General features: G+C 42.5%; 1 protein-coding gene across 2 annotated transcripts; it reads left to right on the forward strand.

Moving 5' to 3' along the window:
- Positions 1–11168: 11168 nt before the first annotated feature.
- On the forward strand, positions 11169–23579 carry LOC129822728 (protein CDV3 homolog). Of its 2 annotated transcripts, none has more exons than XM_055881068.1 (5): positions 11169–11618; positions 12828–12904; positions 13031–13161; positions 13339–13501; positions 20196–23579. In XM_055881068.1, exons 1-5 carry the CDS (start codon positions 11412–11414, stop codon positions 20323–20325), a joined length of 708 nt encoding a protein of 235 aa, XP_055737043.1. In that variant the 5' UTR covers positions 11169–11411; the 3' UTR covers positions 20326–23579. The 2 variants fall into 2 exon arrangements, with proteins under 2 accessions (XP_055737043.1, XP_055737045.1); XM_055881070.1 differs by lacking the exon at positions 20196–23579 and adding an exon at positions 14560–14707.
- The last annotated feature ends 237 nt before the right edge of the window (positions 23580–23816 follow it).

A 23816-nucleotide genomic window follows, 5' to 3' on the forward strand; every position in this document is an offset into this window, starting at 1 on the left:
AACAAGGCAGGTCCTACAGGCCCTAGTTTTGTCGCACCTTGACTACTGTTCAGTTGTGTGGTCAGGTGCCACAAAAAAGAAAATTACAATTGGATACCAGGAAGAGTAGCTGCTGCCTTGGCAATAAATACAAAATAGATTTTTTTGAATGAAACTCTGAGTGATCAACTACACTACAAGTACACTCTTCGAAAAAAGGGTTCCAAAAGGGTTCTTCAGCTGTCCCCATAGGAGGACCCCTTTTGGTTCCCGGTAGAACTTTTTTGGGTTCCATGTAGAATGCTCTGTGGGTTTGTCATGGAACCCAAAAGGGTTCTAGATGGAACCAAAATTGGTTATTCAACAGCCGAGGAACCATTTTAGGTTCTAGATAGCACCTTATTTTCTAAGAGTTGTGGCAGATCAGGGGGTCTGGTCAAGACATTTACACAGATTAGACTGATTAGACAGAATTGTATTAGCTCGGTTTCAAGGGTGTTTACAAACAAGGGGAAAATAATAGGTCTCCTTCAGGAGGCCTCCTCCGGGACACCGTCTTCTGTGCTCCGCTGTCTTGATGTGTCCTGTGGGGAACAAAACCAAGCTCCCGCCGTTATCTCTGGTACTGAGCACGACTATACTGTAGTAACCTCTCTTCCCCCAGTCACCACCCCTGTGTGCTGCCCTTCTGGCAGCTTTATGGGACTCATCCAGCTGGTAAGCAATCAGTCCCTAGATTACTCACAAACAACAATCAGCCCCAATTAGTCCTGGCTGGAGAGCCTGTCGAGACCTGGCACATTCAGCAGAGGGAGCCATCACCGCGTGATATAGACTCCATCTGTCACCAGGCCTTGATGAGTCTTCCCTGGTGGCTAACCTGCTGTATGCCACAGAGTGTATAGTTTCTGTGCCAATAATGAGTTTCAATGTACTTTCTAAATTCCTATTCAGAAGAGTGCAGAGAAAAATAACATTTACAACATCTACATTTCCATCCAATTGGCGACAGATTTTCATGCAAATATTCTAAAATACGCATAAAGAAAATATGCGGATTTTCCCACCAGTGGTGTGTTTCCACCAAACTGAATTGTTGTGGATAAAAATCAGTGCATGATGACTAGGGCACACAAAATATACTTTTTCGCTTAAATTGTCATGTACCAAATAGAAATCTAAAGTTCAATGTGTTTCCATTGCATTTAAAACCCATTCGATAGTTTTGTCACAAAAACTGTTGCTTTAAATAGCTAATGCGCCTATTCTGGTTTTGGCACATGCGCTCTAGCCAACAGCTCACAAATACAGTGTGGATAGGCTGTGCTTGTTGGCTAGTCTACATGACAAGATTATTATCGATAAGAAAGATAATATTTTTATTGGTCAAACGGCAGCCAAGCATCGATCATCGGGTCACCAGAATAAGACCCTCAAAATTCAAATCAAATTTTATTGGTCACATACACATGGTTGGCAGATGTTATTGTGAGTATAGCAAAATTATTGTGCTTCTAGTTCCGACAGTGCGGCAATATCTAGTAATCTAACAATTCCACAACATCTACCTAATACACACAAATCTAAGTAAAGGAATGGAATAAGAATATATACATATAAATATATGGATGAGCAATGGCCGAGGAGCAGCATCGACAAGATGTAACAGATGGTATAAAATACAGTATATACATATGAGATGAGTAATGCAAGACATGTAAACATTATTAAAGTGACATTAATAAAGTGACTAGTGATCCATTTATTAAAGTGGCCAATGATTTCAAGTCTGTATGTAGGCAGCAGCCTCTCTGTGTTAGTGATGGCTTTTTAACAGTCTGATGGCCTTGAGATAGAAGCTGTTTTTCAGCCTCTCGGTCCCAGCTTTGATGCACCTGTACTGACCTCGCCTTCTGGATGGTAGCGGGGTGAACAGGCAGTGGCTGTGGTGGTTGTTGTCCTTGATGATCTTTTTGGCCTTCCTGTGACATCGGGTGCTGTAGGTGTCCTGGAGGGCGGGGAGTTTGCCCCCGGTGATGCGTTGTGCGGACCGCACCTCCCTCTGGAGAGCCTTGCTGTTGTGGGCGGTGCAGTTGCTGTACCAGGCAGTGATACAGCCCGACAGGATGCTCTCATATGTGCATCTGTAAAGGTTTGTGATGGTTTTAGGTGACAAGCCCAAATTTTTCAGCCTCCTGAGGTTGAAGAGGCGCTATTGCGCCTTCTTCACCACGCTGTCTGTGTGGGTGGACCATTTCAGTTTGTCCGTGATGTGTGCGATGAGGAACTTTCCACCTTCTCCACTGCTGTCCCGTCGATGTGGATAGGGGGATGCTCCCTCTGCTCCATCCTGAAGTCCACGATCATCTCCTTTGTTTTGTTGACATTGAGTGAGAGGTTGATTTCCTGACACCACACTCCGAGTGCCCTCACCTCCTCCCTATAGGCCGTCTCGTCGTTGTTGGTAATCAAGCCTACTACTGTTGTATCATCTGCAAACTTGATGATTGAGTTGGAGGCGTGCATGGCAGTCATAGGTGAACAGGGAGCACAGGAGGGTGCTGAGCACGCACCCTTGTGGGGCCCCAGTGTTGAGGAGCAGCGAAGTAGAGATGTTGTTTCCTACCTTCATCACCTGGGGGCGGTCAGGAAGTCCAGGACCCAGTTGCACAGGGCGAGGTTGAGACCCAGGGAATCAAGCTTAATGATGAGCTTGGAGGGTAATATGGTGTTGAATGCTGAGCTGTAGTCAATGAACAGCATTCTTACATAGGTATTTCTCTTGTCCAGATGGGATATGGCAGTGGGCAGTGTGCAGTGTGATGGAATTTGCATTGTCTGTGGACCTATTGGGGCGGTACGCAAATTGAAGTGGGTCTAGGGTGACAGGTAAGGTCGAGGTGATATAGTCTCTCAAAGCACTTCATGATGGCAGAAGTGAGTGCTACGGGGCGATAGTCATTTAGTTCAGTTACCTTTGCCTTCTAGGATACAGGAACAATGGTGGCCATCTTGAAGCATGTGAGGACAGCAGACTGGGAATAGGGAGAGATTGAATATGTCTGTAAACACACCAGCCAGCTGGTCTGTGCACGCTCTGAGGACGCGGCTAGGGATGCCGTTTGGGCCGGCAGCCTTGCGAGGGTTAACACGTTTAAAGTTTTACTCACGTTGGCTGCAGTGAAGGAGAGCCCGCAGGTTTTGGTTGTGGCACTGTATTGTCCTCAAAGCGAGCAAAGAAGTTGTTTAGTCTGTCTGGGAGCAAGACATCGTGGTCCGCGACAGGGCTGTTTTTTCTTTTGTAGTCCGTGATTGACTGTAGACCCTGCCACATACCTCTCGTGTCTGAGCCGTTGAATTGCGACTCTACTTTGTCTCTATACGTCGCGGAAGTTAGAATAACAATGATCCAGGGTTTTGCGAGCCCGGGTTGCGCAATCGATATGCTGATAGAATTTAGGGAGCCTTGTTTTCAGATTAGCCTTGTTAAAATCCCCAGCTACAATAAATTCAGCCTCAGGATATGTGGTTTCCAGTTTACATAGAGTCGAATGAAGTTCTTTCAGGGCTGTCGATGTGTCTGCTTGGGGTGGAATATACACAACTGTGATTTTGATCAAAGAGAATTCTCTTGGTAGATAATGCGGTCAGCATTTGATTGTGAGGAATTCTAAGCCAGGTGAACAAAAGGACTTGAGTTCCTGTATGTTGTTATGATCACACCACGTCTCGTTAATCATAAGGTATACACCCACGCCCTTCTTCTTACCAGAGAGATGCTTGTTTCTGTCGGCGCGATGCGTGAAGAAACCAGGTGGCTGTACCGACTCCGATATCGTGTCTCGAGTGAGCCATGTTTCAGTGAAAAAAAGAACGTTACAGTCTCTGATGTTTCTCTGGAAGGCAACCCTTGCTCGGATTTAGTCTACCTTGTTGTCAAGAGACTGGACATTGGCGAGTAGTTTGCTCGGGAGCGGTGCACAATGTGCCCGTCTACGGAGCCTGACCAGAAGACCGCTCCGTCTGCCCCTTCTACGGCGCCGCTGTTTTGGGTCGCCGGCTGGGATCCAATCCATTGTCCTGGGTGGTGGGCCAAACAGAGGATCCGCTTTGGGAAAGTCGTATTCCTAGTCGTAATGTTGGTGAGTTGACGTTGCTCTTATATCCAATAGTTCCTCTCGACTGTATGTAATAAAACCTAAGATTTCCCGAGGTAACAATGTAAGAAATAACACATGAAAAAAACAAAATACTGCATAGTTTCCTAGGAACGCGAAGCGAGGCGGCCATCTCTGTCGGCACCGGACTATAGTCCCTTTAAACATCCTAAGGTCAACATCCCCATTTACATGACAGACGTGTTTAATCATAAAAATCGGAATTAAAACGATAAATAACTGAAAGTTCAAATTTAACTAATGCAAGAGCACCAGCCTTTGCCATATGGACACGTTGGCGGCTAAAGAAATTCGCGTATGGAACTCAAAGATAGCCTGTAGGCTAATGCAGCAGTAGCCTAGGCCTATAACTTCCATCAACTAAGTAAAACACATAGCATTAAAGCCGACAAATAAAAACAATACATAAAAACAATAGAAAATATGATGATGAAAATACTGGTTCTTTCAATCGCATTGATCTCTCTACTCCGCCTGTCTGCCGCCCTTTCTATCTGTCTTGACTTGCGACACCAACACGCAACTTGAACTATCACTAGTGAAGAGCAACGTATCAACTCAGCAGGTTGGCATGTTCTGGTGCTTGCGCTCCATGGACAGAGAAGCCACACCATGCTCATTGCTCACACTGAGCACTCCAAACAAAAGACAATGAAAAAAATGACAAAATTCCTTAATGATTGTTACAAAATAAAGCAAAACTTGTTTCTCACAAGTGTAGCAGGTTGTGAACTCTGCAAACAACGTTTCCACTCCGAGAATGAGAACGGTAAATTACTGTAATCCATGCATTTACATAAATTAATATAACCAAATGATGGCGATTAACGGTACATTTACTAGGCATACTGGTTACATGTGTAATGGGAAATTTATTAAAAAATAAACAATCATGGGGCAATCAATTCACACAATGAAACAATGAATGTGCAAGATGTGTCTGGAGACAGCGGGGCACATTCTGGAGACCTGAGTGCATGCATTCTGGAGAGAGACGCCCACATCTTCGCCACACACCCCTCCCCTTTCCTGTCAACATTTTAAATTATATTCAAGACACATTATCTTCACACATTTTCGATGCTTTTCATTGACAACCGCAACTCAATACTCAGCTCAATAATCAGCTAGGCCTATTGTCACAAAGACGCGAATGATCCTCTGTGGCTAAGTCAAGCTCTCTGATAAAGTAATTTTAATTATTGTATTTAGACAGGAGTAATTATATAATTTTGGCAAAACATCGATGTACTTTAGGGGAAACCAGCATATAATGACGAGATGATCATGTCTCTGCCCTAACAAAGCGAGTCGTTGCGGGAATGCAGGCAACATATTATGCCCATAGAAATGCATTTGGCTTATTCAGGACTGATATTTGGAGAAGAGTGAGCCCTCTCGCTTCGCCTCTTCCTCTCTGCTAAAACTAGCGAGCGAAACAGGGCTCCTCTGTCTTACTATATGTAACCCAAAAAGTATGACATGCCATACTCCGTTGTCCACTCCAGACAGCATCAGATACATAGAGACAGAGGGGTGATGTTTCGTTCCCTCGGATGCTTTATGAGATCGATGCGTCTTTCTGTCGGCGCGCGTCTCGGTCAAATAAATGATCAATATTTTATTTGGACGGGCAATGAGGCGCGGTAGGGTGGGCCATGCTCCATAGGCCCGCCCAAAACGCTGGCCCTGGCATGAAGACTCAAATTAAATGTGCAGGTTAATTAAAGCATGGATGTCTAGGCTACAGCACCTGTTGAATTCTGGCTAACTAAATAATTATGTACAGGTCATATTATACCTAAGAGGATATAATACAATATATCATCAACAAAAATCTGTGCGATTCCAATCTAAAGTCAAACCAGTGGTTTTAGGAACATTAGTGAACTCACCTCTGTTCGTGGATTGTAGTCTGATATTTTCTAAACGGTGTCCTTGTGACGTCCCGGCTCTGATGTCAGTGCCTTGACGTTGAAATTTAAAACGGTTAGGGTATGGACGTCATTTTTTGCTTGTCCAGGTGAATGCCTACAGAGATGCAAATATTGTTTTCCTCTCATGATTTAGAGCAGGGTTTCCCAAGTGCTCATCATTTCAAATAGGCTACATGTGGTATTAAACAGCACATAAACACTGTAAATAGGTCAGGAGCCAGACAGGTAGCCTAAGAAGAAAGGAAAATGTATTATTTAGGCTATAGCCTATTATTAGCCTATTATTTCAATTATTTCAAGGTTATAGCCTACAAACAAATAAATTGTGAAGCATTTGCAAGTGATACACACTACACTCAGCTTCCTGGAGTATCCTTTAGGGGTTCTTCATATTGAAACTGTGGGGGAACCACTATAAGTTTTTCCAATAACCCTTTAAAAGGGTTCTTCAAATAACCTTTTTTTAAGGATCCTCAAAGAACCTTTTGGGGTTCCTTTTTGAGCTACCCCCCCACCCCTGTTATTATTAATAATACGCATAACAACAATAACACAATATTTTAGTTCTCAGTGTTTATTATGATTTTAGTGGCAAAGCAGAATAAAACAATCTAAATATGAGTTAAACTCCCAGCAGAGCCTAAAGTCCAATAGGTATATCCTATGGCTTGTTAATGTGTTGAATGTTCTCCGTATCAATAGCCATAATAATTTTGCAGTGTATGGTGATCGAACAGGTTTACTGTTTTATTCATCAGAGGTGTAGGGAGGGTGAAGTCTGTAAATCCCCAAAATAGTCATTATACAGATGATTAACAAAATATGCACACAACAGTATTCATACCATGGTCTTTGTAGTGAATGTGAATAAAAGAACCTGCTTTGATAATAGTTTTCATACACTTACCTTGTCCATAATGTAGAGGCCTTATGGGCTATTCATTGAAGATGTAAGGAAGGAGGATGGTACATGAGATCTGCATAACATACCAATACCAATTGAAATACCTTTGTATGTCTCATTGTCTGTATACCTACAGACACAAAAGTGAGCAGATCAGTCATCTGCTCCCAAATACAGCTAGCCATGAACATATTCTTATAGCCTACATATTGTTACCTTTTTGTTGATTGATATCCATTGAACTGTGTCCATTTTCTGTTTTAGAAGGATTTGCACAAATATGAAAAGATAGATAGTGTAATCATAAAACGATATCAATTTAGATCATATAAAAGGGACAAACCTTACCTTAAATTGAGATCTTTACATTTGACAGTTAAGTGCCTGCACCTTTCAGTTCGGCAGTTAGGTTCCTGCAGTTAGGTTCTGCAGTTAGGTTCCTGCTTCCACCAACTAAGGAGGTTCCTCGATGAACCCCACCTCCTATGGGGTTCTTGGAAGAATCTTTTGTGGGCCATTTTCAGTGCCAAGAACCCTAAGGTTCTTCTAAGAACTTTAAGGATCTTAGAAGAACCCTTGTTGAACCCCTAATATTTAGGGTGTAGCAAAAGCAAGTAAACAAGCCTGAGAATAACCCTTGTTGAACCCCTAATATTTAGAGTGTAGCAAAAGCAAGAAAAACAAGCCTGAGAAGCTGCCTGCAGCTGGGATGAGCATAGTGGCACAGCTTCTCAGCCCCCCCAAAAAGGAAAAGACAGCGCTAAGACAAAAGTATAAAATGTGTTTTTTCCACTATCAAACCATTTAAAGGCACATTGAAAGCAGGTCCTTAAAAAAAGTATCCACCTTCAGTCTCCAAAGAAATTTGAACAGCTGAAAAGCAAACTGCAAAGAGTCGAGGCGGAGAATCAGCAGCTTCAAAATGAGGTTGAGGAATATAACAGGGATATACACTTGAAGTTTACATACACCTTAGCCAAATACATTTAAACTCCGTTTTTCACAATTCCTGACATTTAATCCGAGTAAAAATGTCCTGTTTTAGGTCAGTTAGGATCACCACTTTATTTCAAGAATGTAAAATGTCTGAATAATAGTAGCGAGAATGATTTATTTCATATTTTATTACTTTCACCACATTCCCAGTGGGTCAGAAGTTTACATACACTCAATTAGTATTTGGTAGCATTTAACTTGGGTCAAACGTTTCGGGTAGCCTTCCACAAGCTTCCCACAATAATTTGGGTGAATTTTGGCCCATTCCTCCTGACAGAGCTGGTGGAACTGAGTCAGGTTTGTAGGCCTCCTTACTCGCACACACTTTTTTAGTTCTGCCCAGAAATTGTCTATAGGTATGAGGTCAGGGCTTTGTGATGGCTACTCCAATACCTTGACTTTGTTGTCCTTAAGCTATTTTGCCACAACTTTGGAATTATGCTTGGGGTCATTGTCCATTTGGAAGACCCATTTGCGACCAAGCTTTAACTTCCTGACTGATGTCTTGAGATGTTGCTTCAATATATCCACATAATTTTCCTACCTCATGATGCCATCTATTTTGTGAAGTGCACCAGTCCCTCCTGCAGCAAAGCACCCCCACAACATGATGCTGCCACCCCCATGCTTCACGGTCGGGATGGTGTTCTTCGGCTTGCAAGCATCCCCCTTTTTCCTCCAACATAACAATGGTCATTACGGCCAAACGGTTCTATTTTTGTTTCATCAGACCAGAGGACATTTCTCCAAAAAGTACGATCTTTGTCCCCATGTGCAGTTGCAAACCGTAGTCTGGCTTTTTTATGGCGGTTTTTGTCAATATAGGACTCATTTTACTGTGGATATAGATACTTTTGTACCTGTTTCCTCCAGCATCTTCACAAGGTCCTTTGCTGTTGTTCTGGAATTGATTTTCACTTTTCGCACCAAAGTACGTTAATCTCTAGGAGACAGAACGCGTCTCCTTCCTGAGCGGTATGACGGTTGTGTGGTCCCATGGTGTTTATACTTGGGTGCTTTGTTTGTACAGATGAACGTGGTACCTTCAGGCGTTTGGAAATTTTGATTTTCCCATGATGTCAAGCAAAGAGACACTGAGTTTGAAGATAGGCCTTGAAATACATCCACAGGTACACCTCCAATTGACTCAAATTATGTCAATTAGCCTATCAGAAGCTTCTAAAGCCATGTCATCATTTTCTGGAACTTTCCAAGCTGTTTAAAGGCACAGTCAACTTAGTGTATGTAAACTTCTGACCCACTGGAATTGTGATACAGTGAATTATAAGTGAAATAAGCTGTCTGTAAACAATTGTTGGAAAAATTACTTGTGTCATGCACAAATTAGATGTCCTAACCGACTTGCCAAAATGATACTTTGTTAACAATAAATTCGTGGAGTGGTTGAAAAAATAGTTTTAATGACTCCAGTCTAAGTGTATGTAAACTTCCGACTTCAACTGTAACAGGGAGAAGGATGGGGCCAGTTCCTTGCAAAAACCCCTCAAAGGTGCTAAAAATATAACTGTCAATTTATTTAACATTTACTCATATTAGCTATGCTAACTCCTACATAGGTTCATGCCATTTAATGTATTCAAACAATATGAATTAAAGCTATGATCCGTCTTTTGGACTCACAGGAGGCTACTGCGGGGAGGACGGCTCAGAATAATGTCTAGAATAGAATGAATGAACTGGAATGGTATCAAACACATGAAACCCATTTATTCAGCTTGTCCTCCCCAATTAAGGTGCCACTGGCCGCATGTGGTTTTGGGTAATACAACAGCAAAGAAGTTCATATGACATAAAGGCTGTTTTTTTCCCCTCTGACCTCATTGCACACGTGATAGAATTAAGCGATATGGCCAAACAGACAGTAAAGTACTGTGATTATAAACTAATTCATTATGGTTGTGTTCTGTGTTCCTGGTGAATTTGTAAATGGAGAATGTGTGTATATAACTCAGATTTCAATGTGTGTTCTGAACCACCTGTTCATACCACCTGTTTGCATGATGATGTGACAAGCCAGGATTTCAACCTTTATTTCAAGCCTTTTCATCACCCGACATCCATGGATTGTAGTTTTTCTTCTTCTTCTTCTTCTTTTTTCTTCTTAATTTTTAAGCTTTAAATACATGATAACATGATCATCTTAAACACTTAACCATAATATCTATATTCTGTTGTTGAATGTTACATTGAAAAAGGATAGCCTAGTAGTGGTTTAACACTTGGGAGAGCAAGGTCATTTTCCTCATTCTAATGCATTCTTGAATACATGGGTTGCATCTCTGTCACCTCTGTCTCGTGTCACACCGTTGTTATGAGCATTCTATTGATTCCTCAGCCATAGTGGCTCCAAAACGTTGAGCGGTGTCCAGTCATTTTAACAAGGGTTAATGATTGTTCAGTCTAAATTACACTATAGTGGCATGTAAATATGATGAAATTCCTAACGTAGGCAAATAATTAGTAGGAGAAAAAAGATTGACAACTTTTTGTCATCATTATGGTGTCATCAAATTTACTTTAGGGTAAATACATTTGAATTCAGTCACTTTTTGACAGCATCCCTTTGTTAGGATGGAGAGACATGTAGTGTCTTGTCAGTATATCCATAACTTTGTGTGAGGTGACCGTGTAGGTCCTCAACACACAACATATGCTGGTGTACCCCAGCCCAATAGTAGGCCTAATAAACCGCTTTATGGGCAGCCCAGTCCCATGCTATGCCCATAGTTTCACACGGTGGCATCCCACATGTGTTCCTTTAGTGGAAACCAGCAACACACAATATACATGTTTTTAAGTGTGAACTGTCATTGAATGGGGAGCAGAAATACCTATGTTTTCATCTAAGGTCACATCCAGAGTGTAGACTACCACAGTGCCTGTACTGTAAATACTTCGAATGCTGGCTTTGAGAAAACAAGTAAACTCATAAATACATTAAATATATATTTTTGTGATTCTCTATTGTTCCATGATCAACTAGTCAATGATCAACACAATAAATTGATCCGTGAAGACACCTACAGTAGACCTCATGGTGTGGTACATTATTATTACCGGGCTAATATGATAGGGTGATCAAAAAAAGACATTCAATATAATTGGTTCTTCAGCATGTTCATTATGTTTCTCTTCAACTTAATCCGGGGAATTTTGGAGAGTATTGACTGCAAATCCGGTTCGCCTGTCAAATAGCAGCGAGCGAGTCGCACACCCCTATAATATTGTGGCACATTGAAAGACAGGCAGTCAGACAGTAGGTACATTTTCTTGCTCACGATAGAAGGGGAGTTGTTTGATTGCTCTGCTCGAATAGGAATTTAAACCCTCCCTATCAACTGATTTAAAGAGACGTTTTGACATTTGTCATTGCATAGCATTAATTTCTGAAAGAAAATGGCGGATGTAGAGACTGGTGGTGCTGCACCGGAGAAGAGCCTGGATGATTTCTTTGCCAAGAGGGATAAAAAAAAGAAGAAAGAAAAGGGAGGCAAGGGAAAGGAAGTCCCATCTGGGCCCACACCAATTGTATTGAAAAAGAACAAGAAAGAAAAGGAGAAGTTCGGCACGAAAAATGAAAATCAAGATGCGCAGCCGGAGAAGGTAACGTTGGCTAGCGCCGCGCCAGTAACTGTTAGCGGTTGGCACATACCGCTGCTACTAGCCAAATCAATCTGTTGCTAGCTAGCTAGTTTGCCTGCTAACAGGGATGACTCGTGGCTGTTTAGTAATTAACCATGGCTGGCTAGTTATTATACTGGCCTAACACAGGACTTCTGGAGATACATATTTAAGGTTAGCTACCTTACGTTTGTTAACTAGTGCCTCAAACAGCAATACAATAATGTAGTTCGCTGCTAGATAAGCCAGCAAACTCAATACTTATTCCAGACGGTGAGCAGACATGTCTAGATAACTTTAGGCCGCGACAGTGTCAACTTTCTCGATTGATCAACGTTAATCAGCTAGATAACTAAGTTAACTGACAAGTGGCTAGCATGTTTTCAAAGGTGAAAACGGTCACCCATTGGATTGAGTCTAGGCTAGGGCGTAACGTTAGCTAACTAACGTTAGTTAGTAATCATGACCTCGTGACGACTTGTAATACTATTATTGGTGAATATAGCCAGCAACATATTATGGCCCGTGACTTATGTGAATATAACTTGCTTGCCAGTTAACGTTAACTTAATTCATTTGGAAGATTAGTAATGTTGCTAGCTAGTTGGCACGATTCGCAAAGGTAGATGCTTAGGCCTCTAATCTACTCAGAATTTACAGATGGTTAGCCTGAGATATGGGGACTGCTGCGGTTCGACTCAGAACCTTTGTGCGGAAAATGCACTGAGAGCATAACTTACTGGTGGTAATATTAGTGACATTTGCAGCAGATAACGTTAGCTAGTTACTAAATGCACATTTTATTATGATTCTGATAACCGCACAACAAGCCTAGGCAGCCGATAGTGCCGGTCTAACGTTAACTGTCAACCTGTCCCCTCTCTGGGATACCTTAGCTAATTGATATCAGGGTGCCACCCTGGTGTGGTTCTGTGCAGAGGTTGTGACACTTATTCCAGAGGCAGTGTGACATGGTGTGATGACTGTCCCATGTCAGGGCGTGGCCTGTATCCAGATCCTAGTTTCTAGTTATTTGGCCCTTTGACATACGTTCCTTTGCATGGTCAAATTTTACATCCTAAATTGAGATTGACATGATGACAATGCAAATGTATGAACTATGAAGCCTTGGATTGCTAAACCGTCAGTTAGTGGGGTGTGTAACTGATAAACTGTGTGCTCTGTCTGCAGGACGACGAGGAGTGGAAGGAGTTTGAGGCAAAGGAGGTGGACTACAGTGGACTCAGACTGCAGGCTCTGCAGATAAGGTAAAACTGAACATAAGGGGGGACAGGGTCACATTCATTCAGTAGGCACTACCCAAATGACATGTTAAATGTCTGTACTAGTGGCACATTTTTTGTTGATTGGGTTTTCTCTGGCGATTGTGGCAGTGATGAGAAGGAGGAAGATGAGTATGAGGAGGAGGTCGGTGAGGATGGAGAGATAATCCTGGTCAGTGGAGACAAAATGTCTGGACCCTGGAACAAATCTGGTGCCCCGCCCCCAGCCGCTGCCCCTGTTGGTGGGTATACTTCTCTCCACTCTATGTATCACTTCCACATTGTCTTATTGTAGTGTGTATGTATGTGTACATGTATGTGGGTTACTCCAATAGATATTTTGCCGATTTTACTAATAATGAGCCTTGCCCTTTGTTTTCACTGACTGGTTTGCTTCATCTCTGCTTTTGTCTCTACAGAGGTGGAAGAGGTGCCTGAGTCCAAGCCTTCTGGGGTGTACCGCCCCCCAGGGGCCCGACTGACTACCACAAAGCGTGGCCACAACCAGGGGCCCCCTGAGATCTTCAGCGACACACAGTTCCCCTCACTCATGGCCGGCTCCAAACATGTGGAGACACGCAGGTGAGCGAACCTCAACTTCAGATTTCACTCATCTTACGCCTGTTGCATGCTTCCCAGGTGAAAAGTTTGCGCATATACACTGCTCAAAAAAAGAAAAGGAACACTTAAACAACACAATGTAACTCCAAGTCAATCACACTTCTGTGAAATCAAACTGTCCACTTAAGAAGCAACACTGATTGACAATAAATTTCACATTTATTTTTATTTTACCGTTATTTTACCAGGTAAGTTGACTGAGAACACGTTCTCATTTGCAGCAACGACCTGGGGAATAGTTACAGGGGAGAGGAGGGGGATGAATGAGCCAATTGTAAACTGGGGATTATTAGGTGACCATGATGGTTTGAGGGCCAGATTGGGAATTTAGCCAGGACACCGGGGTTAACACCCCTACTCTTACGATAAGTGCCATGGGATCTTTAATGACCTCAGAGAGTCAGGACACCCGTTTAACGTCCCATCCGAAAGACGGCACCCTACACAGGGCAGTGTCCCCAATCACTGCCCTGGGGCATTGGGATGTTTTTTAGACCAGAGGAAAGAGTGCCTCCTACTGGCCCTCCAACACCACTTCCAGCAGCATCTGGTCTCCCATCCAGGGACTGACCAGGACCAACCCTGCTTAGCTTCAGAAGCAAACCAGCAGTGGTATGCTGCTGGCATACCTGAGCCACTTGTGTGGGTTGTAGACTCCGTCTCATGCTACCACTAGAGTGAAAGCACCGCCAGCATTCAAAAGTGATCAAAACATCAGCCAGGAAGCATAGGAACTGAGAAGTGGTCTGTGGTCACCACCTGCAGAAGCACTCCTTTATTGGGGGTGTCTTGCTAATTGCCTATAATTTCCACCTTTTGTCTATTCCATTTGCACAACAGCATGTGAAATTTATTGTCAATCAGTGTTGCTTCCTAAGTGGACAGTTTGATTTCACAGAAGTGTGATTGACTTGGAGTTACATTGTGTTGTTTAAGTGTTCCCTTTATTTTTTTGAGCAGTGTATTATGACAATTTTGTGACGTTTTTGTTCATTTTGCTGTTCGGCATGTTTTTTCAGCTGTTCGTGCACACTAAGGCTGTCCCCAACTGAACAATTCTTGGTTGACCGAAAGTAGTCTGTTATCGATTGGTCTAAATGTTTAAAAGTGTATTTTTCCATATAGACACATCCTATGTGTTTTAATAAAATCAACTATATGCATTGAGCTTGTCTGATGCTTTTTAAGATTACAGTTTGATGAAATAAGACAAATGCCTCAAGAGGGCGCCAGAGACCTAGATATCCAGAAGAGAGAAACTTTTCTCCTCCCGCTCCTGCTGGCTTTTGCAGGTTCTGCCATTACTCTCCTGAAGTTGCTGGTCATAGGCTACGCTACGTGATGAGTTGGCAACCTTTCTCATGTGGAATGCCAATTTATCTTACCTGCGTGGCAGTTGTGCGACAGTTTAATTTAATTTATAATAACCTCTTCACATCTCAATCATTGTCATGTGTTTTAATAAAAACTCAATCCAAATAAAAAAGATACAAACGTAACACCTATTGCTGTTGCCAACTATGTAAAAATAGCCTACATAAAGCCAACAAATAAACTTTGCAGCCTGCAGGTAGAACATTTCCTGATATTATAATAATAATAATAAAAAATCCTATAAATCACATTAGCTACACATGGCCTGTCTGCAACTAACTTGAAACATTGTATTAACTTGGGTCCGGACTGCCCTCAGTTTCCTCTGCCAGTGAGCTCAGGATAGACACAGCAGTAGGCTATTTGTGCAAGGGATAAGAAGCAGTGCTTGACTTGGGCAGGAGCTCACCAGAGCAGAGTAATGGCACCTCAAATTTTCTACTGCTTGAGCTCCTGTTCCTTTTATAGAATATTAGCTCAAAGTATTGTGGAGCTCCTGCACCTAAATATGAACAATACCAAAATTAGTACAGGAACCCATTTCAGTCCAAGTCAAGCACTAATAAGAAGTAATCAGGTAGGCCTATTTTACAACTTTTCCATTGGGTCAGAGAATTACATTTCTCCCTTTCACACTGAGTGCTTATCAAAAGGTAGACAGCTGGAAAGATATTCAAATACATTGAGGAACTATTGTAATTCTCAATGGATGTGAAAAAGACTTAATTTGCTTGCTGTTTGAAGTGAGAACATTACTTTGAGAAGCTCATTAGTGGTGGTGCGTTAAGGCCAATAAGAAATACGATCAGATCCCCAAATGTGCACATTTTATATGCCTGCATTTGCGCGCAGGCCATGTAGCCTATAGGCTTACTCAACATTGACAGAAGCACTCCAAACAAAAGACTGACTAAATTGACAACTTGTAAATGAAGGACAACTTGTTTCTCACAAGTGTTTGCAGAGTGCACAACTTATGCTACAATGTGTCCACTCCGACAATGATAACAGGAAGATGGAATAATAATATTTGATGCATTAATGTAATTTACTGTAACCAAAGTAACAAACATTGTAGATTATGACTTAACGGTAAATGTACTACTGGTGTTATATGTAATGTGGAATTGATATACACTAACAATCTAACGCAAACAATGAATGTGCACAAATTGGCGGGAGAGAGCGCATTCTGTAGAGAGAAGTGCATTGTACGTCTGGGTGCATAGTCAATTGGAAGTCTGCATTGGCCATGCAGAATTTGTGGTGATACGGCCTCAGCAGAAGTCAGGGCATTCATACCTGCGCTTCGTGGAAAAGTGCAGAGCTGTTGTCAAGGAAGTGAGTTTGTGTTTCCTACAGGATGTACCGACCCCACCTACCGTCAACCAATCATGTAAATGCGGAGCTGTACAGAGCCCTCTGCATTGTTACAACGTTTGGGATGGGAGTGCAGTACGGAGCTTTATTTGGCCTCTATGCCTCTGGAGGCTACGCAATTGCTTCACACCCTCCATATGGAGTCTCCAACCACATTTTCAGATCAAGCATAAATTAGCTTTTAGTCCAGGTCTCCGCGATGGATTAGTTCAATGAGGTGTGTGTGTGTGTGTGTACACTGCATTCGGAAAGTATTCAGACACCTTGACTATTTCCACTTTTTTTTTTTTTTTTTTTTTTACATTGCAGCCTTATTCTAAAATGAATTAAATTCATGTTTTTCCTCATCAATCTACACACAGTACCTCATAATGACAGTGAAAACAGGTTTTTAGAATAAAAAAACACATGCCTTATTTAGTTAAGTATTCAGAACCTTTGCTATGACACTTGAAATTGAGCTCAAATGCAAGCTGTTTCCATTGATCATCCTTGAGATGTTACTACAACTTGATTGGAGTCCACCTGTGGTAAATTCAATTGATTGGACATGATTTGGAAAGGCACACAGTTGTGCCAGTTGAAGTTGGAAGTTTACATACACTTTAGGTTGGAGTCATTAACTCGTTTTTCAACCACTCCACACATTTCTTGTTAACAAACTATAGTTTTGGCAAGTCGGTTAGGGCATCTACTTTGTGCATGACGTATAATCCACTTTATCACAATTCCAGTGGGTCAGAAGTTTACATGCACTAAGTTGACTGTGCCTTTAAACCGCTTGGAAAATTCCAGAAAATGATGTCATGGCTTTAGAAGCTTCTGATAGGCTAATTGACATCATTTGAGTCAATTGGAGGTGTACCTGTGGATGCATTTCAAGGCCAACCTTCAAACTCAGTGCCTCTTTGCTTGACATCATGAGAAAATCAAAAGAAATCAGCCAAGACCTCAGAAAAAAAAATTGTAGACCTCCACAAGTCTGGTTCATCCTTGGGAGCAATTTCCAAACGCCTGGAGGTACCATGTTCATCTGTACAAACAATAGTACGCAAGTAAAAACACCATGGGACCACACAGCCGTCATACCGCTCAGGAAGGAGACACGTTCTGTCTCCTAGACATGAACGTACTTTGGTGCAAAAAGGGCAAATCAATCCTAGAACAACAGCAAAGGACCTTGTGAAGATACTGGAGGAAACGGGTACAAAAATATCTATATCCACAGTAAAACGAGTCCTATATCAACATAACCTGAAATGCCGCTCAGCAAGGAAAAAGCCACTGCTCCAAAGCCGCCATAACAAATCCAGACTACCGTTTGCAACTGTACATGGGGACAAAGATTGTACTTTTCGGAGAAATGTCCTCTGGTCTGATGAAACAAACAGATCTTTTTGGCCATAATGACCATCGTTATCCTTGGAGGAAAAAGGGGGATGCTTGCAAGCCGAAGAACACCATCCCAACTGTGAAGCATGGGGGTGGCAGAATCATGTTGTGGGGGTGCTTTGCTTCAGGAGGGACTGGTGCACACAAAATAGATGGCATCATGAGGGGGGGAAATGATGTTGCTTCAATATATCCACATCTCAAGACATCAGTCAGGAAGTTAAAGCTTGGTCACAAATGGGTCTTCCAAGTGGACATTGACCCCAAGCATACTTCCAAAGTTGTGGCAAAATAGCTTAAGGACAACAAAGTCAAGGTATTGGAGTGGTCATCACAAAGCCCTGACCTCAATCCTATAGAAAAATTTGTGGGCAGAACTGAAAAAGCGTGTGCGAGCAAGGAGGCCTACAAACCTGACTCAGTTCCACCAGCTCTGTCAGGAGGAATGGGCCAAAATTCACCCAACTTATTGTGGGAAGCTTGTGGAAGGCTACCCGAAACGTTTGACCCATGGTAAACAATTTAAAGGCAATGCTACCAAATACTAATTGAGTGTATGTAAACTTCTGACTCACTGGGAATGTGATGAAAGAAATAAAAGCTGAAATAAATCATTCTCCTTACTATTCTGACATTTCACATTATTAAAATAAAGTGGTGATCCTAACTGACCTAAGACAGGGACTTTTTACTAGGATTAATTGTCAGGAATTGTGAAAAGGAGTTTAAATGTATTTGGCTAAGGTGTATGTAGACTTCCAACTTCAACTGTAAGGTCCCACAGTTGATAGTGCCTGTCAGAGCAAAAAACCAAGCCGTGAGGTTGTAGGAGTTGTCTGTAGAGCTCTGAGACAGGATTGTGTCGAGGCACATCTGGGGAAGGGTACCAAAACATTTTTGCAGAATTGAAGGTCCCCAAGAACACAGTGGCCTCCATAAATGGAAGAAGTTTGGAACCACCAGGACTCTTCCTACAGCTGGCCTCCCGGCCAAACTGAGCAGTCGGGGGAGAAGGGCCTTGGTCAGGGAGGTGACCAAGAACTCGATGTACTCTCTGACAGCGCTCCAGAGTTCCTCTTTGGAGAGTAAAGAACCTTCCAGAAGGACAACCATCTCTGCAGAACTCCGCCAATCATGCCTTTATGGTAGAGTGGCCAGACGGAAGCCATTCCTCAGTAAAAGGTACATGACAGTCCACTTGGAGTTTGCCAAAAGGCACCTAAAGACTCTCAGACCATGAGAAACAAGATTCTCTGGTCTGATGCAACCAAGATTGAACAGTTTGGCCTGAATGCCAAGCGACACGTCTGGAGGAAATCTGGCACCATCCCTACGGTGAAGCTTGGCGGTGGCAGCATCATGCTGTGGGGTTGTTTTTTAGCGGCAGGGACTGGGAAACTAGTCAGGATCAAGGGAAAGATGAACGGAGCAAAGTATAGAGAGAACTTTGGTGAAAACCTCCTCCAGAGCGCTTAGACTGGGGCGAGGTTCACCTTCCAACAGGACAACAACCCTAAGCACACAGCCAAGACAATTTAAGTGTGTTTTTGGGCCAAGTCTCAATATCCTTGAGTGTCCCAGCCAGAGCCAGGACTTGAACCCGATCTAACATTTCTGGAAAACAACCTGACAGCTTGAGAGGATCTGCAGAGAAGACTGGGAGAAACTTCCTAAATACAGGTGTGCCAAGCTTGTACCAAAGACTCGAGGCTATAATCGCTGCCAACGGTGCTTTAACAAAGTATGTACATGTTTCAGTTTTTTTTTCTTTATATATATATACACATTTGCAAATATTTCTAAACCTGTTTTTCCTTTGTCATTTTGGTGTTTGTGTGTAGATTGATCAGGGGGGGAAACAATTTAATAAATTTTAGAATAAGGCTGTAACGTAAAAAAATAAGTGGATAAAGTCAAGGGGTCTGAATACTTTCTGAATGTTACTGATCGACTAAAACAATCTCCGTCGACCAACAGCCTAACAACCAAACAATCATTCAGTTGACTAACTGGGGTCAACCCTAGTGCGCTCAACATTTTTCTTGGTGTAAGTTGAAGTTCGATAGCCGACGTCAACGCCCCTTCGTTGGTGATTGGTCATCAGTACTACTCTTAGTATGAGTGGGAACATGAAGCGTAGTCTCAGCGAGCGACGACAAATTTTTATGCAACGTTGTTCACTGCACCAAACATCTTAGGTAAATGTAAAATTATGCGACTAAGACTTCCTTGGCCAAAACATCTAACTTAATGACACATTTCTTGATTTATCTTGGATTAGTTCTGACAATTGAGGAAGTGTTTCTGGCTGTTGCTTCGGTGGCTCGAGGGACAAACGACAGTAATATTATTTTCTTGTTTTTCAAGCGACGGTCTTTAAGGGGTATACACGCAGATGTCGTTTTGCCTAGCTGAGTTCTGCTAGGAGCGAACCGAACCTATGTATGCGAACTCCTTTAGACACACAGTGTAGGAACTTTGTTTAATATGTCCAATGCTTGGGTTTCAGGGACAGAGAGCTGGAGAAGACCTTTGAGGTGGTGAAGCACAAAAACCGTGGCCGAGAGGAGGGCGGCAGTGGCGCTTCCCTGCAGCAGTTGGAGCTTGGTAATCAGTACGCCATCCTGGGGGACAAGTAGTGCCCTGCACAGCCAGCGTGGTCTTACCCAGCTGCCAGAGGGAGCTGAACTACAGCTGTGTACCTAACTACAGTGCAGTCCTGACAACAAACACTGGTGTTGCTGCCACCACCACACTGGACCTTCTCTCCTTCTTACACACCACAGTACAAAAATACAGTATACATACAAACACCTCACACAGTCAACCATATACACTGACACACACTTTACATCTACACAGACACTCCCACTATGTCAATACATTCACGTGTATATACAGTACTTACACAAAGCACCTGGTTGGCAAAACTGAAGGACTACATCCAAAAAGGGCTGTGGCAACGGGGATCAACTGAAACAAATGTCAAATCTATATGATACACCCATATGACACTGCAGCAGCAACAACAACAGCAAAGGCAACTTTAGGTTGTCTTTTGTGGATTGTAGTCAGAGTAGTAGTTGTATGGTACAACTTCTCTCTGGACTTCAACTTTCTTTGATAAAGCCACAGAGGATCAAAGAAGACACAAAATTGGGCAAGATGAATTTATGGACTGTTGAGAATGGATATATTTTTTGTGAGATCGTTATAACCTGAACTGCACATGGTTTGTAATTGTTGGGGTGAGTTATGGTTTGGGCACACGAGCGGAGACTCGGTCGCGTGACTGGTGACCATGTTGAGCGGGGACTTTGCTCTTATTGGTGGTAAGTGGGGCAAACACCAGCCCTGCAGAAGAGAGAACCACCTTAAACTTTGTTTTCCTCAAAAAAGGGACTCCTACAAAGATCTGTGAACACTGGAGAGAAGTTATGGTCCTCATTCAGAATGACTATTTAAAAGTGGCCTTAGTGTAAAGAGAGAAACTGCCTCGTCCTCTGGAGAGAAACTTGCTGGTTGTCTCATGGGCTGTTGCCTGCCTCCTGGATCGCACCACTTAAAAGGAAACCAACCTCCCAAGTTAAATGTAGTGCTAAGTTGTAGTTTGTCAGATTACACCGACTGTCCTTCATATCTACTGTTAGACTTGCTCACCCTTTTTTTGATTATTAACATTGGCAAACCATTATTTAAGCTCTTTTCTAATCTGAAGTCATTACTTTGGTAGATGACTTTTTTTAAAGCATTCTGAGGATTAGTTTGAGTTTTTTTGTTATGTTTTACTTGGAGGGCTGTTTCTTCACCATAGTGTTTATGTACTTACACCATTGTGTATAGGTGGGACAGAGGGGAAGTAGACTGACATTGTTACAGGTGCAAAGACATTGGCTACAGCGTCCCAAAAATGACCCTTCTGTACTCAATGCCTGTAATTGACCTTAGTAAGTATGGCTTGTCATACTGCTGTCCATTTTTGATTACTTATTTCATTTGGAGAGAGTTCAGATCCTTTGACTTTATCCACATTTTGATACGTTACAGCCATATTCTAAAATGGATTAAATATTCTCATCAGTCTACACACAATGCCCCATAATGGCAAAGCGAAAACGTGTTTTTAGAAATTGTAGTAAATGTATTTACATAAATATTCAGACCCTTTGCTATGAGATTTGAAATTGAGCTTAGGTGCATCCTGTTTCTATTGATCATCCTTGAGATGTTTCTACAACTTGATTGGAGTCCACCTGTAGTAAATTCACTTGATTGGACAGGATTTGGAAAGGTGCACACACCTGTCTATATAAGGTCCCACAGTTGACAGTGCATGTCAGAGTAAAAACCAAGCCAAGGAGGTTGAAGAAATTGTCTGTGGAGCTCCGAGACAGGATTGTGTCGAAGGGTACCAAAACATTTCTGCACCACTGACTGTACAAGAACACAGTGGCCTCCATCATTCTTAAAAGGAAGAAGTTTGGAACCACCAAGACTCTTCTTAGAGCTGGCCGTTCAGCCAAACTGAAAAATTGGGGGAGAAGGTCAGGGAGGTAACCAAGAACCCGATGGTCACTGATAGAGCTTCAGAGTTCATCTGTGGAGATGGGAGAACCTTCCAGAAGGACAACCATCTCTGCAGCCCTCCACCAATCAGGCCTTTATGGTAGAGTGGTCAGACGGAAGCCACTCCTCAGTAAAATGATGTTTTTCAGCGGTGGGGACTGGGAGACTAGTCAGGATCGAGCGAAAGATGAATGGAGCAAAGTATAGAGAGATCCTTGATGAACACCTACTCCAGAGCACTCAGACTGGAGCGAAGGTTCACCTTCCAACAGGACAACGACTCAAAGCACACAGCCAAGACAATACAGGAGTGGCTTCGGGACAAGTCTCTGAATGTCCTTGAGTGGCCCAGTCAGAGCCCGGACTTGAACCCCATCGAATGTCTCTGGGGAGACCTGAAAATAGCTGTGCAGCGACGCTCACCATCCAACCTGACAGAGCTTGAGAGGATCTGCAGGGAATACTGGGAGAAACTCCCCAAATACAGGTGTGCCAAGATTGTAGTGTCATAACCAAGAAGACTCAAGGCTGTAATCGCTGCCAAAGGTGCTTCAACAAAGTACTGAGTAAAGGGTCTGAATACTTATGTAAATGTGATTTCTTTTTGCAACAAAAAAATAATCTGTATTTGCTTTGTCATTATGGGGCATTGTATGTAGATTGATGGGAAAAAACAAATGAATCCATTTTAGAATAAGGCTGTAATGTAACAAAATGTGGGAAAAGTCAAGGAGTCTCCCTCCCCATATCCGCTGAATGCACTGCATCCATTTGCGTTCTCTTATACTCATTGCATTGCTTCAGTCCAAGGCATTGAAGTTTGCCTTGTTCTGCAGCATGGAACTCACCCATCTTTCTCCCTCCTCCCTGTAGAGATCGATGCCCTCAAAGGTTGTTCCAAAAAAATATGAAGTATATTATTTCAGCACTTATTGAAATGTTTGTAGAGCAGGTCTATGACATGTAATTGTGGTCCTGGAGAGTCAGTGGCTGCTGTCTGACTTTTTATTTTTGGGCTCCAAACCACCTGATCTGTCTCCTCTAACGAACCAATGAGGTTATCTCAAAGGTCAGGGGGTTTAGATAAGAATAAGCATGCTTGCATTTCCTTAGGTTGAACAGAGGGTTAGAACTAAAAAGAGCTGGAGTTGTGTTCATTTCTGTCAAAGCCAATCGAACTGAGATGTAGAGATTTGTGGAGGGCACTGTAACACGTTACGCAGCCTGTGGTCCTCTGCCAAAACAATGTGGGTGGAAGTAGTGAAAATGTCAGAGGACTCTTAATCAAAGAACAGTTTAACAAAAAATAAACAGTGATCCTTGTGAAGGGTGTCCTGTGAGTTCTTAACCTGAAAGTAACTGTTTTACAGGTAAGCTAGGTGTTCAAATAAAAGGCCACACTGAGAAACCAGTCTGCATGAGTATTGGCAGCTGGTAAGTAGTATTTCAGAAAGCACAATAATGCACGTGGTCCAATAAATTATATTTTAGATCACCATTTTGGGTTGAGCCTTACATGTTATTATAATTTAAAATCGGATGAAGTTCAAACACTTTATGCTCA

The sequence above is a fragment of the Salvelinus fontinalis genome, chromosome 25 (assembly GCF_029448725.1).
Source record: "Salvelinus fontinalis isolate EN_2023a chromosome 25, ASM2944872v1, whole genome shotgun sequence".
In the NCBI taxonomy this organism is placed as follows: Eukaryota; Metazoa; Chordata; class Actinopteri; order Salmoniformes; family Salmonidae; genus Salvelinus; species Salvelinus fontinalis.